Here is a 16,559-nt window from a genome sequence, read left to right as displayed (position 1 = left end):
TCAGTCACACACACACACACACACACCCCATGTCCACACTCATACAAGGGCTACTTTGAAATTGCTTATTAACCTAACCCATGTGCAAGTAAGAATTTCACTGTACAAGTGACAATGGTGACTCTGTAAACCTGGGAAACGAAAGTACCAGAAGGAGATTCCATGTAAACATGATGAGAAAGGTAAACTCCACAACATGCAGAGGAAACGTTAATAGTGATTTTGCCTTGCAAGAGGAAAACACACCCTGGAGATGAAAGGTTATTGCGGAGGAAGACAAGGGCTGACGTATTGCGCATACCTGTCCTTTTTTTAAAATGGCTGAAACTCAAAATATTGGTGTTTCTCTGTTTTAAAATGATAGGTATAAGCTATTTTACAATGTGTCTATAATTTCATGATGCAAATGAATGCTAAACAACTTTCTTGGCTTGAAAAAATTGACATTTTTCATAAGTTTTTAGGCTTTTGTTCTAAATGCCCTGTGCCACATAGCCAGTTGTTGTATTTCATAAAGAAACATTGGCGGAACTGAGCTCAAAAAACTGCTCTGGACAAGGTGTCAGTCCATAGCAGTGTTCACACACACACACACCCACCTTTTTCTCTTGCAAGGCAAAATCACAGTAAACCTTTCCTGTCACGTGCTTGGTATCATGTTGATTTCTTTCGTTTTCATGTGAGAACATAGGACACTGCTTTCATACAAATGATTAGAAAATGTATCCTTACCGTGAAAAAAATAGTACCAAGAATATGCAATAAAATAATTATTTCTGAAATGGAAGTTTAAGGTACAAATGGCTGAACCTTAAAATATTGGTGTTTTTCTGTTTGAAAATGACAGGTATAAGCTATTTTACAATGTGTCTAATTTCATGATACAGATGAAAGCTGAACAGCTTTCTTGGCTTAAACAAATGGACATTTTTTGTAGGTTTTTGAACTTTTGTTCCAAACGCCCCATGCCACATAGCCAGTCCTGGCAATTTATAATTAAATCTATGTATTTTTTAAAATCTATAGAAGATGACTAACTTTAGAACATAATTTCGCATGGCAAGTGCATATATACCACTAGCTGTGTAAGCCTGTGATGTAAAAAGCCCGGGGTCCTAGAAGCTATTGAAATCGTCAGAAAAAAACCTGAAATGTAGAGATGTCAGGCAATTGTAAGGAACTACTCTCTCCTAGGAGGTTTTATTTTGCCAATGAGCAGTTGGGGGAAAAGTAAAAGTGGTACTGTTTTACTGATTTGCTCGCCTCACTTGTGTATTAGTGGCTAAGCGAGTTTTCTGTTTCCTCAGAGGTGGAGCCCTTACCCTGACTCCACCTCTCACTTCCGGGCCGGACAGACAGACCCACACACTTCCACGCGTAGACTTTTATATACTGTATAAGATGTTTGAGAAGAAATAACTTCCACCTGAAAAATACCAAACTTACTGTATCTGTTAATGTCTGATAAAAGCTTTTAGGATTGCATAGCAGTATCAAAACTCTGTAAGATTCATCCATCCATCCATTTTCTGAGATTGCTTTATTAGATGCAAGGGTTATAATAGCTGAAGTCTATCTTAGAAGCAGTGGAATAAAGAGAGGAACCAGTTCTGGATCAGGCACTACTCCACTGCAGAGCATTTTCACACACTCACTTACACCAGTCCAACTTAGTGTATGTAGATATAAGAATAACATGCAAACTCTACACAATAACCAATGTTCATGGGTCATTTCTGTATACTACCATAAATAAATGCTCTAAAACAGGTAGTAAATTCAGCTCCTGCTTGTACCTTACGTTTATCTTACGAATGTATCAGATTAATCATTGGGGTCTTCTCTTTATGTAAGCTTTGTATTATGGATTTTTAGGCTAGTATAAAAATATTCATATTCCATTGATTCTACTACTTGGCATTTACATGATATTAATAACTCAATTAAACAAAAATAAATATAAAGGCAATTTTTTGCATCCAAAATATAGACACAGAAATCAAATTGTGGTCAAAAACTGTAATTGTAATCGGTATTTGAAAAGGTACAGGTAAATGTTTATTTTTGCAGTTCACTTTGTAATCTCCCTTTTCATACATGTTACCAGTCCTCCTGAACAATACGGAATATATACAATGTGACAGAGAATGACTACCCTTTGGTTTTTTTAAGATTGTGTTGCATGCCATATATTTTCTAATAAGCTCTTCTTCAGAAAGACAAATGAGAACTAGGGTAGAAACACTCAAGAGAACCTAAAGAATCTGAATGAACTGCGGACCTCCTGCTGAGAACACCTGAGTTTGTGACAGCTGCAGTTCTTTTTTCTCTGGAGGGCCTGGGCAGAGAAAGTCTTCTCTGTCTCACTGATTATTTGCCAGTGGTCCCTGGAGGTGCAGAAGGAGTCAGGTGCCTCAACTAGTGGTGTCCCAGCCCAGCTGTACACAGAATATATTTTTATGGAAGGCCAGTGTCTATTAGCTTTATAATGTGCAGAGGTCATATGGTTTCCAGTACCTTTTCTGTAGTTACTGAACTGAGAACCTTGTTGACATGCGCTAGAAGAAATATTAACACATCTTATCTGATTGTCTCATTCCCAAACCATCTGGCTGAGCAAGCTCAAATAGGAGCTTGAGTGGCTTTCTACAATAACCACTAAAACAAACAGCCCCTGTTGGAGTTATTACTCCAACCTTATATTTTATCAGCTTGCGTTTTTCATTAGTGGGACATAGGGAGGAGCAAAGTCTATTCTAACAGTACTGGGTGCAAAGTAGAATGCAATCTTGAACAAGAAAACTATCTAGCAAATGACACTCATGCAGACACTCACAGATGTTACTTAGCTAGCGTACTATTAATAGTTATCTTAAAATACACATCCTTAAGTTTTGTGAAAAAACACACTCACGTACTAGGAGAAAGTGACGACTCCACATGGACAGGCACATTGCCAGTAGAACTCTAGTTAATGAAGACACAAGTAGCTGTGTCATCCACTGCACATCTTTTCATTTAAACGGTTTTGAGGGAAGCCAAAGGCAAGAACTATGGTCTAAAAAGCTAGTCCACCATGGAGAACACTTGACACACCAGCACTCATACAGCATCGCTTTCCTGTAACAATTCTGCAAAACGTGCACATCTTTGGGATGTAGAGGGAAATTAGTGTAAATCAATGGCTATATGGGAAGAATACAGCATTTCACAAAGACTGTGAGACAGCTGGAATTTTAACCCAAGGTTTTTGAGCAATGACAGCTGTGTTAAGCAGTCTACAAGTATGTTAAAATGATTAATAATTTATATTAAATTTGAGGTTATTCTCAGTTGGTTAAATGGATTATTGTGTGCTATTCCAACCCTTGGGTTCAAGTTCAGGCTTATGCTGTTTCTTCCTCCTTAATGATCGGCTATTCAGTCTATCACAAATGACTTAACAGATTTAATGTTAGCCAACTTTGTACACTGTGATAGTGTTGCCTGATCCCGAGAGGCTGTTGCTCAGGGCTGCAAATAGCCCTGGAGTCAAACTATGCAAGTATACTGTTCAGGAATTAAAAATTGATTTATTACTTATTTATAGCCAAGAAGGTTTAGTGAGATCATTTTCCATTGGAGAGATGAAGAAAAAGTATTTAATAATAAGTAGGTAGCATTTTGTCACATGATATCAGCTGGCCAGATTGCCTTTCGCCTGTCTGCTGTTATAAATATGTAATATAAGTAATTTAAGAATATACAAAAAAATTCCTACTAATGAAAGTATAAGTATACCTAATCAATGCAGTTCTGCTCTACTTTAAAATACGCAGGTTGACTTTACTCTGTTTGTGCATAGTGCATTTATGCATGGTCTTTTTTTATTTTAAAATCTGTTAAGATTTTTCCTTTCTTAATGCCCTGCAAATTCAGTCTGTGGGTTGTATCATCAGTTCTTTTATCTGAGTCTCTAAACTTTGTCTGGGTCTGTTGCCTGTTATTACAATATCAGACTCTGATAAAAAATGACTTGTGTTATTACTTAGTTTGTGGAATATTTTTTTCCTGAATTACAGTGGCTTATTGTACTTGTACCTCATATTACTGTAACTTCTTCATGAAGATATTGAGTTCTTGCATGTAACCATAGTAACCTAACATATACATGCATACATTCATTTTCTGAATTCATTTTTTTAATTACTGGATTTTGGATGAAACAATACATTAGTCAGTGTAAAACTATTCATAAACTTCATATACCCTGCATGAAGTGTTTCTCAGAGACGGATGAATAAAAAAAAAAAGGATTTGGACACATTTGCTCTTTCATTTGGTTAATGTGTAAAATGAAGAAGACAACTGGAGATTCTGCAAACATTATGAGAGTTTTATGCCGTTTTTTGCTTTTCAGAGTGAAGTTTGGACTTAAGAAGTTTAGGTTTTTACTATGTAATGTTTCATTACAAATACATTTTATCAGTTTGAGGTATTTGGTCCTGCATGAAAACAGGCATTTTCTGAAATGAGTAAGGGGATTTAAGAGAGGAAAGTGAAAGCTTACCTTTATGAGGTCATACAGTAATGCAAAATTTCTGGATGGAAGTCTACTCAGCATTAAGTAGGATCTGTACTGACATGGTGGCTATCTGTTTGAAAAATGCATATTGGTTATATTTAAGGCAGCAGGTGTAATCTAAAGGAACATAAAAAGTGCAGGGCAAGAGTTTAAAAAACAATGACAAGTGGCCACAAAGACAGATGAGCCTATTCTTTCACATATCATCTGTAGAGCTTTATCTTTGTCCAATTAAGCCTCCTCTTTGTTTTTTCACCCCTTTTGCAGGTAAGAAAAATTCTATCCTTATGCATAAGGTTCAACACGACCTCAACTCGGGAGTATTCAACAACCGTGAGAACGAAATCATCCAGGAAATTGTCAAGTACGACCGAGAGATGGTGCAGCAAGTTGACCTTCAGCGACCGCGGGCCATGTCCATGACGCCTCCACTCCATAGCTCCATGTTTGCTCCACCTGGCCAGCCGCAAGTCAGCTCTGCCATTGCCACACTTCAGCAGGCAGTGGCAATGAGCTTCTGTCCACAAGTAGCTAGCCCCCTGGTGGGCTCTGTGGCAATGCAGTCCCCCAGGATGGTTCGTCGTTTCCAGGTTGTACAAAGCATCTCCAGTCCAGTTTCTGTGTCACCTCTCCAGCAGCAGTCTATCCCACTAGTGTCCAGTGGAGCCTTTGCTTCCTGTGTTTCCAGTCCCCCAGTTCAAAGCCCGCTGGCTGCCACTGGCCGGACTTTCCAGTACACCTCCAGCCCGGGCCAGTCAGGTTCACAGCTTTCACTAGTGCAGCAAAGGGCCCCCAGCCCGCCACAGCGTCCTGTCTCCCACAAAAGCACCCAAGCCTTGCACTCTGGCAACTTGAGCCAAGACACCAGGCCGCTGTCTGCTTCACAGCCTTCCCTTCCCCATGATGGCACTCAGACAGCAACCCCAAGCCCACCACAGTCTACACATGTCTCATCCACCTCCATCAGCTCACCTCAGCAGGCTCACCCCATTGCCCCTGGATCCTCAGGGCCTAGGGGTCCTGTACCCCAGAGGGTGACCTTACCCCATCAAATGTCTATAGGTACAGGAGGCACCATCTATCCATCAACACCACCTCCAGCATCTACATCTGGGCAGCAGGACTCAGGAACGCCCAAGAAAGAATTGGTGGAAACGGACTCGACAAAATCTAGGCTTTCTTCCAATTTGTGACCTTGAGTGTGAGCTGTGGCTATTTTGAGAGCTCTAGAGTTCCTGATGCCTTTTAGGCACAGCAACGTGAATGTATGTCATGCAGGTGGTAGCAGTGACATGGCAAAGTGGGGAGAGAAAAACGCAAAAAACTCTTGTCTCCCTCCACCTGTGCACATCCTTCCCAGTCGTGTATCCATAGAATACTGTATAAAGAAGCCATGCAAACTATCATTTAGCCAAGTGGCGCCAAGACGGCGAATGAGTGTAACGCTTTGCCAAGTGTGTTGGGTGTCCTCTTTCTGTAGAAACAAGCTGAGTAACTTCATTGTTCTCCTCATGATGCTGTAAGCTTAGTCTGGTTTTAGAAAAAAGAAAAAAAAAAACCTGAGAAAAATGCTAATAGTCGTTTAGACCGCTGGTCGATCTTACATCAATTAAAGGAAAATAATAATGATGTTATATAATATTCATTGTAACTTATCAAGACCAAAGTTGAGCTTGGAGGTGTGTTTGGTAAAAAGCCGTTTATTTAACTGCCTTGATTCAGATTGCGATCAACTTTTAGAAGCCATATTATGAATTTGTTCTTGTCTTGGTTGCGTCATCTTTTCTGGGGAGTGGCCGTCTTACTATGTTTTGTGATCCTCTCTGCTGCTTGTTGTCTTCTGTTCATGGAGAAGGCGTGGCTCCACCAAAATCAAACAATTAAACAATCCCGCAAAACCTGGTTAGACTTTTCAGTGCTAGCAGGGCCACTGCATTGTCAGTGCCAGACAGAAAACTCCTCAAGGGTGTGCTAAATGCACATTGTATTAAAGTTTATTTTTTGGTTATCAGTATTTTATTTATAGCACCTGTTCCAGTAAACACCCTCCTGCCATGTGCAGACAGACATGGAGGCAATAGTGGAATATGAGCCTGCTCCATTTAAGACACTCCTTCTCCATCAGGCCCTATTAACATTAAATTTAGTTAAATTACCACAGTGACCTAAAAATCACACACAGAGCGGCTGTTTCTGAATTTCAGCAGCATGAGTGCTGGCAGGTTACTGAAGGCCTCTTAGGGTTGGAGATAGTACTCTAACATATTAATCTGGAATTAGTTTTAAAAGACTTAATAATTGATCTAATTAAAAAATAGAAAAATGTAAATGACAATGGTGATTATAAATATGGCTTATTAATCAATGTTCACTTTTAACCTAGAGTCACTAAACATGTCAAAAAGTTTTGCTGTTATACATATAATACCACGTATGTTTAAATTGGAGTAAAAAATTACAGCGACAGACATTTATGAGGCCTTACAGACAAGACATGGCCAACTGATGTATTCAGTAGGTGTTGTCTTGTTAAATATTTTATTTCTTTCTTGCATATCATAAAACATGGGGGAATACATATTGCATGCACTAAAATTTACATTTTTCAAGTCATATAATCTTTATCATCAGGCGTTCAGGTGAACAGCTGCTACTCTTTAGTGTTCCAATGTCTGTCTTCATTAGTTCACTTTATCTCTTTAGCTTATACTTCTATCAAAAATGATGTAAAAATGAAAATGCATAGAACAACATTTCCTGTAATTGTACAGAGTGGGTACTAGAAAGAGAGGAATTACTTCGTGCAAGTGATTAAATCTGCATCTGTGTGGATTATTGTCCATTTCCTAGCCACTTGGCTGCCCTTCTTATATAGTGCCAATCATCAGTTATGATTTATATGTGACTGCAAAGTGAAAGGCTTGATTACTGATGTGGAAAGGCCAGAATGACTACATTAAATTTAGTACAGGTGCCCCTAGCTGTTAGCTTTGTATTTTGTTTTATTCCTAAAGTATAAATGTTTAAAAAAAAGGTCTGATTTACAGAAAACAACACATACTTTTGCATTTCTCTGCATAGCAAATTGGTTAAAACCACCCTTGTGATTTAGTAACTTGAGTACCTGTGGATGAGCTTGGCTCGGACCCCACCACCACCTCCTGTTTGAAACCTAAATCCCAAACGCTGGCCTGATTTTAATATCTTGTGCTGTAAACATAAAACACCAAGGAAGGGTGTACATATTGAAAGGTGCTATAAACACAGTTTGAAAAAGCACACGTAAATACTGTATGACACAAATTGTGTTCTGGATGCAGAGTAGAATTTGAACAATTGCAGACAAGCAACAAGGGTCCAGGCGTCATTCTTCTTGAACGGAGCTCTGTGCACGTGTGTATGTGTGTGTGTGTGTATATATCTGTCTGTCTGTGATGCCCCTGTCCCAATGAAGGTCTTGTTGTTTTATGCTGCAATTCTGAAGGATGGCCAGCTCTCAAATCTCATTTTAAAAGAAGTGCCTGTTTTTTGCTGCTCACATTTGGACTTGCCCTCTGCAAACACCCTCACCCACCTCCAGTGCCCCTAAACAATAAAAGCTTTTTTTGGACAGCTCGCCTCCTCTCCTAAACCACGTTAGGTTACTGCAAATTCTACTATTTTGTGCCTGCTAACCACTGGATCACACAAGCAGTGCTCTGGGGGTCGGTCTCTCCGATTTCTTACTTGCTTCATGGATTCACTTTTTTTCAGCCCAAACGCTGCATAATTAAGGCTCTGAGATGTGACTGCTGACCAAACAGCCTGTAGAACTTGTGACCTCTACTCTTCTTCAGACTAGAAAACGGGAGTGCTGTTTGCTGTCATGGTGAGGGAACAAATATTTTCAATGGCACAAGAAGTTTGGGGGACTGAGGGATGCTTGCTTTTTATTTCAATGCACATGTTTTGTTTTGCCCTTTTCCATAATTAGTGAAATGTCAGGCCTGGTGGTCTTTGAGAGTCTACTGTGGATGGGTGGGAGGCACAGTGTGTACTACCAGTGTTTGCATATTGGCACTAGCCTTCGCTCTTATTGTTTTGACTGGCAGTTTCTTTTTTTCCTTCTCCAAATCTGAAGTGCAATATTCTGAAAAGTGAACGGTGAGAATAATTGTGACAGTGGCACATATCACACAAATTGTCCTGCCTAGCCGGCTTGCTAAACGCTGCTCATAAAGTTGTCTGGCCATCCTCAGGTGAGACTTGGGGAATAAGTTCAATTGTGAGGACTGGGATGGCTCCAGGGTTTTAAATAGGCAGAGACAGGCAGGGCTACAGGGACTTTCATTTCAAGGAAAAGCATCTTCTCCTCCAGTTATCTGTTTGACAGAGGAGCTGACCAGGGTATGTGCACGTTGTAAGGACAAGCATTGCCCAAGCACATGATCCAGCTACCATCTGTCTCTGCTTCCCCTAAGGAAAGCACATAGCAGACTAATGCAGGCCCTTTTAAAAAAGATGCTGAGAACCATTATGTACGGCAAAGAGAATGGACTACGGCTCAGCAGAGAGAGTTGGGAGGGTAAGTGGGTAAAGAAATGTTCCTGCACAGACACTTTGAAAGGAATTTAGCAGGAGCTGGTATATTGGAGGACTCGTCCAATGCAGACACTTTCTGAGAAGCATTCGGCAGGCTGTGCAATAAAAAAAGTCATCCATGTGCAATGCTGATGTTGTGAAGCTCAGTTTCCTAATCCAGTTCTGGGATTTGTGGGCTTTTTTTAAATGAAACTGCTCTTATGCTAATAACTTATCTGGTCATTTTAAAAGGAACATATTAAAAAATGACTTATAATAATCATGGCAGCCATAGTCACAGTATCTGTAGCCTTTTTATGTCAAATGTATGCTAATGAGGATCAGAATGTGCAAATTAAAGAACAAATACACTGTACATTTAAACCAAGAAAAAAAAAGTCAAAAGGGAAACTGCCAGGTGTCTGTGGTGTTTCATGTCAGACGGGTCTATTCTGTAATTCTGGTTGTCAAGTCTTCCACTTCCCAACGTGCTTTGTAATAGGCACAAACAACAGAGTGCCATGTTTGTATCTACTGCCGAAGGCTGGCATGTGGGTGCCTCACAGATTTTCGACTCCTAGCCCAGAATTGTTTTTCCGTTTAATCCCAAAGATCGACCAGGGTAAATGTTAACTATAAACTGTCATAGCTCATTGAAAAGAAATTTGCTCAGGAAACACCTATCTTGGTGGCACATCATCATTCAGAGCTGCTGGATGTGCCAGTCTAACTCATAAAGGATAATTTACTTCAGCCTGGTGACCCTGTTTGGCATGTAGCTGCAAGGGTGTCTTCATTTGGCGGTTAGCTCTCACCATTTTTTAATGTACAGTGAATCCCATATGAGCGCCCAAATGCTGCCAATAAGAAATTTTCCAGGCAGCCGTTCTCTCAGTTGCACATCCTCACTTTTCTTAAAGTAATAGTCTCTCCAGTTTTATATATATATTGGTTACATACCCCATGGAGTTTGCAGTGATGGCTAAAAAAACATCTTTAATAATAATACATTTTATTTATACAGCACCTTTCTCAGGCTCAAGGTGCTTAATCTCATGTTTTCCTGCAGAACAAAGCCAACAAAGTTTCTGGTGGAAAAGGTGACGATGATGACCAACACTGGACAGCAGCAAACAATTTCAAGCAACTTACTCACATTGCATAATCCACGTCAAGACATCCAGTCGTATGCTTAGAAGGTCCCAAACGTGTGTCTTTTTACCAAAATATCATTAAATAAACCGCTTTCAGAAAATGCTGTCATGAGCAGAATTGGAGCGCGCACGCTCAGATGTGAGAGAGAACTGAAGAGCGGCCCGCTACGTTTGAATACACGTCAGTGAGCCACAACTGGACTACCTCAGGATTACTTAGCAGGCGCTGCAACTGCACGGGTGAACTGACCTTTTGCTTGTTGAAAAATCTCAGCTTTGCACAAGTCCAAAGCATATTCTCTTCCTGATATTTCACCCACTTTTCTTACTTTTAATCTTAAATGTACTTTTCTGTCAGCACATCTTGCAATGTTAACATCATGTAAATGTTAGGCAGCACTAAGTGATACAGCAGTGAATCCTGTCGGACCAAAGGAGTTAAGGACATTTTATGTTGGCTAGAATACCCAGTGGGAGCTGGGTGGTCTTTTGGCACTGGACCCCCTACAGATTGTTTTTTTCCCTCCATCTTAACTACAGTTTGTTTTTTTTTCTGTTGTCCTGGTCATCTGCCACATCTTTACAGAGTTTTATATATTACAAACTATGACATATTAGCCTCTACTTTTTTACTAAATTGTTATGTACGCTCATGTTGATTTTTTAGGTTACTTATTCATCATTAGCGTTGCCTAATTTTGTTTTTCCTATAACTTTTTTTGGCATCTTATAAAACATTTTGAGCTACATTATGTGTATGAAAATGTGCTATAAAATAAGTTATTGTTAGTGGGCTGTGCTCCTGAACAGTGAAGGGGCTCATAAGAGCGTCTGCCAGAAAAGGTTTATTTAAACGATATTTTAGAAAAAATACACGTTTAAGTTGTTTTTGAGCATACAACTCGATGACGGACATGTAGATTATGCAATACAAGTGACGTGACATTTTTTTTCTTGAACATTTTTGAAATCACGTGCTGTTGCTTCAGTCAAACATCATAAAAAAATGTTCTGCCATCACATCAAATAATGTTTGGTAGTTAAAATACAGCAATAACATATTTGGGTGAAGTATTATATGAACAAGTTGAGCTAAAAGAGAACTAATCAGGCTACTCACTGCAAGGGGGTCTTCTTTTCACAGTGGGCCCTCTCCACATCAACCTCCTACAGCATTATAAATGTGTCCGTGCCCTGCAATGGCCTGGCATGCTGCCCCTGCCATGAACCTGATGCCTCTGGGGTCCGGACCTGGATTGAGTGGGCTTAAAAATGGATAAGGAGCTACACTAGTATACTAATGTTAAAACTTAAATGATTTTTGATACGCCTCTGATCAGTCCCTATAAAGGAAAAGCCAATATATGCTGGATGGATGGATGGAACCTTACTCGTCCCCCGGGAAAATTTAGCATTGTACAGAAGCTCTTTAATAAATTAGATATATGCTAGAATAACTGAAAAGAAAAAAACCTTATGACTTAGCTAAAAAACAGTAGTGACAATGACGCATTATAAAGATGTAATGCTGTATGTGTAAAGGAGGCCCAGAAGAGTTCCTTCACACACTTTGGCTGAAAGTCCTCCGTGTTGGTGTTCAGAGAGGAGATGTGCTGCATTGGTCATTGGCTACGCTCACAATACAAGGCTCTTTGTTCAGATCAGATTTTCCTGTCTTGATGGTTCACATTCAAGTGGCCTGCTGTACTAACTGTAATGTGAACACATTTGTCCTCCAGAGCTGTGCACATGCGCACATTGACATGTTTATGCACGAGTCATCTGTGGCACCAACAACAAAAAAAGGTTGTATTTGTTAGACGACCCATGCATGGTATTAAAATTGACAAAATGTTTGCCCAAGTAGCCAGTATATACATTGCATTTTGCTCTGTAGGACAGCAAACGGTTTGTCAGCTGTAGATGGTTTGGTTGAAAAGGCAATAAAAAAAAGCCAGACTGGTAGCTTTTGCTGTTTTTGCCGACACTGCTTACACCAAGGAGCCAACAATGGTGGGACTGTGACTGTTGTCACAAGTGTAGCTCTTCTCCATTGTTTTGTTGTCATGGGCAGGTGCTGGCTGATGACAACAGTGCTCAGCCCAAGTGTATTGGCCAAAAAAAACAAAAACGCATGAATTTGATGCGACTGTCCACAGAACTCTGAAAACATCAGATATGCTACACTGAGAAAAAGAAAAAAAAAAAAAAATCAGATTTGAGTCACTTCAGCCTGGTGATGTAAACGTAGCCTTAATGGCTTCACTGCAGCCGCCAGGGGGTCGAGAGCTTCTCCTGCAGTGGTCAACAGTGTGCAATTCATGCAGATTCTGCCTCTCACACTCTAGAGGTTGCACATCTTTAGCCAGAACTAGATATATGCAAGATTAAAAGAATTTTAAGATAATACAGGGTGGTCCAGATCTAATTATGCAGATCCAGATCGTCTGGATGACTTTGATTTATGTGGGGACAATTCCAGTTTGGCGCAAAGACGATTCTTCATGTCGTCAGTTTGCACACTTCTCAATGGTCTGGGATTTTTCGGGTGATTTTCTATGTAATAAACTTAACAAGTTATAGCGTAATGAAAACTGCATAATTAGACCTGGACCACCCTATATTTCCTCTTAGTAGCTTGAACTGGTTTGTGTACAAGGCCTGGGCCTCATGTCCTCCTCCTGCTGCTGCTAATGGACAATTACAAGGACAGAGGCCTTCTGCTTTCTTTACATCTTAAAAGCCCTGACTGTTAAAAGCCAAAATGCCGAGATGTGTGTGTCCTGTACTGGCATAGGTGATATTGGAGTGCTGACAGGTCTCATCTGGAGGACATCAAGGGCACTCACTCCCTTCCTGTACAAAGATGTTGCCAGCACAAGTCTCTTTAAATAGAGAGGGGACTGGGGTGTGTTACTCTCTGGATTTATATTCACTTGTTTAGTCTACTAAGTCAAGCACATCCTGATGTAGAAGGCAGGTCACTTCATTAGTGTCCAAAAACAGATCTGCACACACTGGCGGGCCGTGTATAAAATAAAAAGCTCTTCAGGCCCCCAGATGCCCCTCCCTCCTCTCCCCATCCCCCAAACCACCCAGCCATTTCCCCCCGTCCAACCCCCCATTCATTGCTGCTTTACAATTCACAGACTGGCATGCCTGGCTGTTCTTTCAGAATGAAAAGCAGCGCATCAGAGGTCCTTGGAGCAGAGGACCAGCCTACGCACCTCGGCTTCATCGGCGTGTGCCGTTTCTTCAGGTGCGTCAGTGAGCAGCATGGGTGCGTGTGCTTGCACTGCCTCATGCGCCGACAAGAGAAGGTCAGCTCAAGGACGACTCCAGCAGTGCAGTCGGAGGGCTCAGCGAGTTTTGGTATGCAGAATTTAAATGAAGTAAGTGGGGAGAAGCAAGAAACAAAAGGTGGTGGGGGGATATTCAAAATGCCACAATATGAAGAAATGGATGCATTTAAACAGAACTCAATTAGGGAAATGGGATCAGTTTACCAACTGCCTATTGCTGATCTGCGGTGGCTTAAACACAAAGCTATGGAGGCACTCTAAAAATTACAGATGTGCTTCTGGCAGTCAGTGGCGAAAGGTGACAAAAACAAGGGAATGCAAAGGACTTGGTGAGCTGAAATGGTGCAGGCAGCTCAGCCCGGCAGTGTCCTCCCCACTACGCTTCACAAATTTACATTTTATCATTTGAATATCTTTAGAAGGGAAAAAAATAAAATGAAAAAAAAAAAAAAAAATTTAAAAAAGCAAGTATTCTTAAGGAGTGTTTAAGACAAATAATTAGACTGCTATACAGTGGTATTATTATTTAATTACACCTGAACAATGAAAAGACAGATGTCTGCAGTTTGTGGTTGAATCACCAAACAGCAGCATAAACTCAAGAACGAACTCACATACTCACGAACACAAGCTGCTGCTGCCCCCGAGGAGACCAGATGGTCCCACCTTAGTTTACTGTCCAGAACCATAAAGTGGCATCAGTGATTATTTGGTCTTGAAGAACCGTGAGACCATCTTCTGAATTTCTGAGGACCTTGGAAGCTCTGTAACAGGAGTTCCATCTTGTGAGCATCTTGAACAGAGGACTTCTGTATCTTTGAGCATTTAGTGTGCCACATCAGGGCTGGAGAGCCCCTTGGCGTGTCCACATCCGAAAAGCACCAATGGTGCTGCTGCTTGAGAGTCACATCCAGGCAAGAAGTGTAGTCTCAGCTGAAGAAATACGTGGAGTCCTTCACCTTCTGCAGATCAAAGTCACCTGAGAGGGAGAGACGGAGAGGTGTTGTAGGTGAGCATCACAATTCTGTCCAGCGTTCAAAGTGGCACTCAAGGCCAAATATGAGTGACAAGCCTGAAATAAATTAATAAGGCTTGATGAAGGTGGCTGGGCTGCCCCAACTGGTGCCGTCAGCTACAGGACACCAGCAGTTCGCATCACTACTGACCAAGAAGTCCTTTTCAGATTGACTGACAGACAGATTCCAGCCCCCACATGGAAGTTATTTCTGGTGGTCAACTCAAACCTGTGTCACCCAACAGGCCACAAACTAGTAAACCAGCTGCTCCTTAGCAGCAGTGAATTCCTGCAATTTCATCTCCTCCATAACTCACCTGTTTGTGGAACTCGGAAAAGCAACTTTAACAGCCTTTTGTACTCCATAAACTTTTTACTCTTACGATCACTATGTAGGGGGAAAGAAAGAAACACATTTACTAGGTGCTATTGCACGCCACTGCTGTTTGCAAGCATACTTGTGATGCTAGAAGTCTTACGGAACTCTCCGGCTGTATTTTTCCAATAGGAATTTAGACAAGTCCTCCAAGATTGGCTGGCTGTGAAGAGCCACAAACTGCTCCCGGCAAATCTATAAGCAGATCACACAAAAAACTGAGCCATAGTGGCTGGGCTTGGAGGCATCACAGACAGTACTAGTGAGTGAAGACTAGTGGGAGAAATACTATAACACAAATATAAAAAAGTGCCACCCACCCTATTCATGATGTCCACTGTCACTGCATGTGTCCAGAAGCAGTCATGTACCGAGACAAACGTCAGGCCGGCACTGATGGAGACAAAATGAAGGCAAACCTTCAACTTCAAACACCAGACATGCAACCCTTTCCTCCTTACGTCCATTAAGTTGTTTGTTCCATTGAAGCTTACCTGTGACAGTGGAGAGCGGTCAGCATCATGTGGGTCGAGTCTAAAGAGTGAATGAAATTTGGCGGGAATGCATTCTTCTGCTTGACCGTGTCTGGCCGCCTGCAGAGACAGTGAGGAAGAGCGGGTGGGCAAATGCAATTGCTCGACTGAGCAGCAGCAGCTCCACATGGCAGGGAGACCCTCAAGGGTGGTTGTCTTAGTCCCCAGCTTATTAAAGACAACAAGCCTTGTGTCAAACCCAGGAATGTCTGCTGGCTTACTAAATCAAATCTGTGCAATTCCTTCATCAGTGCTTCTTTATATGGTGGTCCAGAGTGGGCCTGCTTTATGGCTGGAAGGTTCCACAGAAAACTACCAAACGTTCAGTTCACACAAAGGTTGCCAGCTTAACAGACTGTGTGCCTAGCTGACACGCCAGCTGGAATGTTGTGTGTTTATGCTGCTCTCCCCATAGCTCAGATGTTAGGACAGCCAATGCATTAACTCGAGTTGTCAACCAGAAGTGGGGCCAAGCGAATCTCCATTTGCTCATCCATCATTACAGATGTAAAACAGCTTATGGAGGCTATTTGGCCCGGCATTAATAAAATAATATGGCAGGGTGCCCACCACAGAAGCAGCCCCCTGCACGCCAGCAGATTTTAAAATAATTAGATGTAGGGGTGGAGTTTATATATGAAGGACACAAATCAGCAGACACAACCAATTCTCCATTACGAACACATTAGCTGTTAATGGTAGCTGGCTACACAGACAGAGACACTTACTGAGTGACATCATGGCCAACTTGCAGGTTCAGTGATTGGATGTTGCTCTTGACCTAAGAAGAAAGGAGGAGAGGAGAAATTGAACGGGAGCTTCAGCAAGAGACAAGTTATAATGCTAAAAAAAAACAGAAACTTTGGTTAGGATGTTCTTGTCCCTGCAGTGCTGTGTGGTCTGCGTTGCTTTGTAACTTCACGCTCCTAGCTTAGCCAGCAATGACACCACCCACCCTGCATTTAGGCAAAAGACAGAGTCGCCTTCCAGCTCTCGAACCTCTGGCACAATGCTATGCTGTGACACATCCAGTCCAACCTGACGAGGCCTCAAAC

General features: G+C 41.4%; 2 protein-coding genes across 2 annotated transcripts in view; one reads left to right on the top strand and one right to left on the bottom strand.

Moving 5' to 3' along the window:
- Nucleotides 1–7,907, top strand: part of hcn2b (hyperpolarization activated cyclic nucleotide-gated potassium channel 2b) — a 116,184-nt gene extending 108,277 nt beyond the window's left edge. Inside the window, exon 8 of the mRNA XM_039766653.1 lies at nucleotides 4,832–7,907. Within this exon, the coding sequence (XP_039622587.1) occupies nucleotides 4,832–5,757 (926 nt within the window). The 3' untranslated portion in view covers nucleotides 5,758–7,907. The remainder of the gene's footprint in view (nucleotides 1–4,831) is intronic.
- Nucleotides 7,908–14,089: 6,182 nt separating this feature from the next.
- polrmt (polymerase (RNA) mitochondrial (DNA directed)) overlaps nucleotides 14,090–16,559 on the bottom strand; it is a 40,833-nt gene continuing 38,363 nt past the window's right edge. The window contains exons 16-21 of the mRNA XM_039766652.1: nucleotides 16,233–16,285; nucleotides 15,466–15,564; nucleotides 15,292–15,364; nucleotides 15,075–15,166; nucleotides 14,913–14,983; nucleotides 14,090–14,559 (exon numbers count right to left, since the gene is read on the bottom strand). Of these exons, the coding sequence (XP_039622586.1) occupies nucleotides 14,510–14,559; nucleotides 14,913–14,983; nucleotides 15,075–15,166; nucleotides 15,292–15,364; nucleotides 15,466–15,564; nucleotides 16,233–16,285 (438 nt within the window). The 3' untranslated portion in view covers nucleotides 14,090–14,509. The remainder of the gene's footprint in view (nucleotides 14,560–14,912; nucleotides 14,984–15,074; nucleotides 15,167–15,291; nucleotides 15,365–15,465; nucleotides 15,565–16,232; nucleotides 16,286–16,559) is intronic.

This window comes from Polypterus senegalus, chromosome 10, assembly GCF_016835505.1.
Source record: "Polypterus senegalus isolate Bchr_013 chromosome 10, ASM1683550v1, whole genome shotgun sequence".
Classification (NCBI taxonomy): domain Eukaryota; kingdom Metazoa; phylum Chordata; class Cladistia; order Polypteriformes; family Polypteridae; genus Polypterus; species Polypterus senegalus.
The sequence above is the reverse complement of the archived record's forward strand: the minus strand, read 5'-3'. Positions and strand labels throughout refer to the sequence as shown.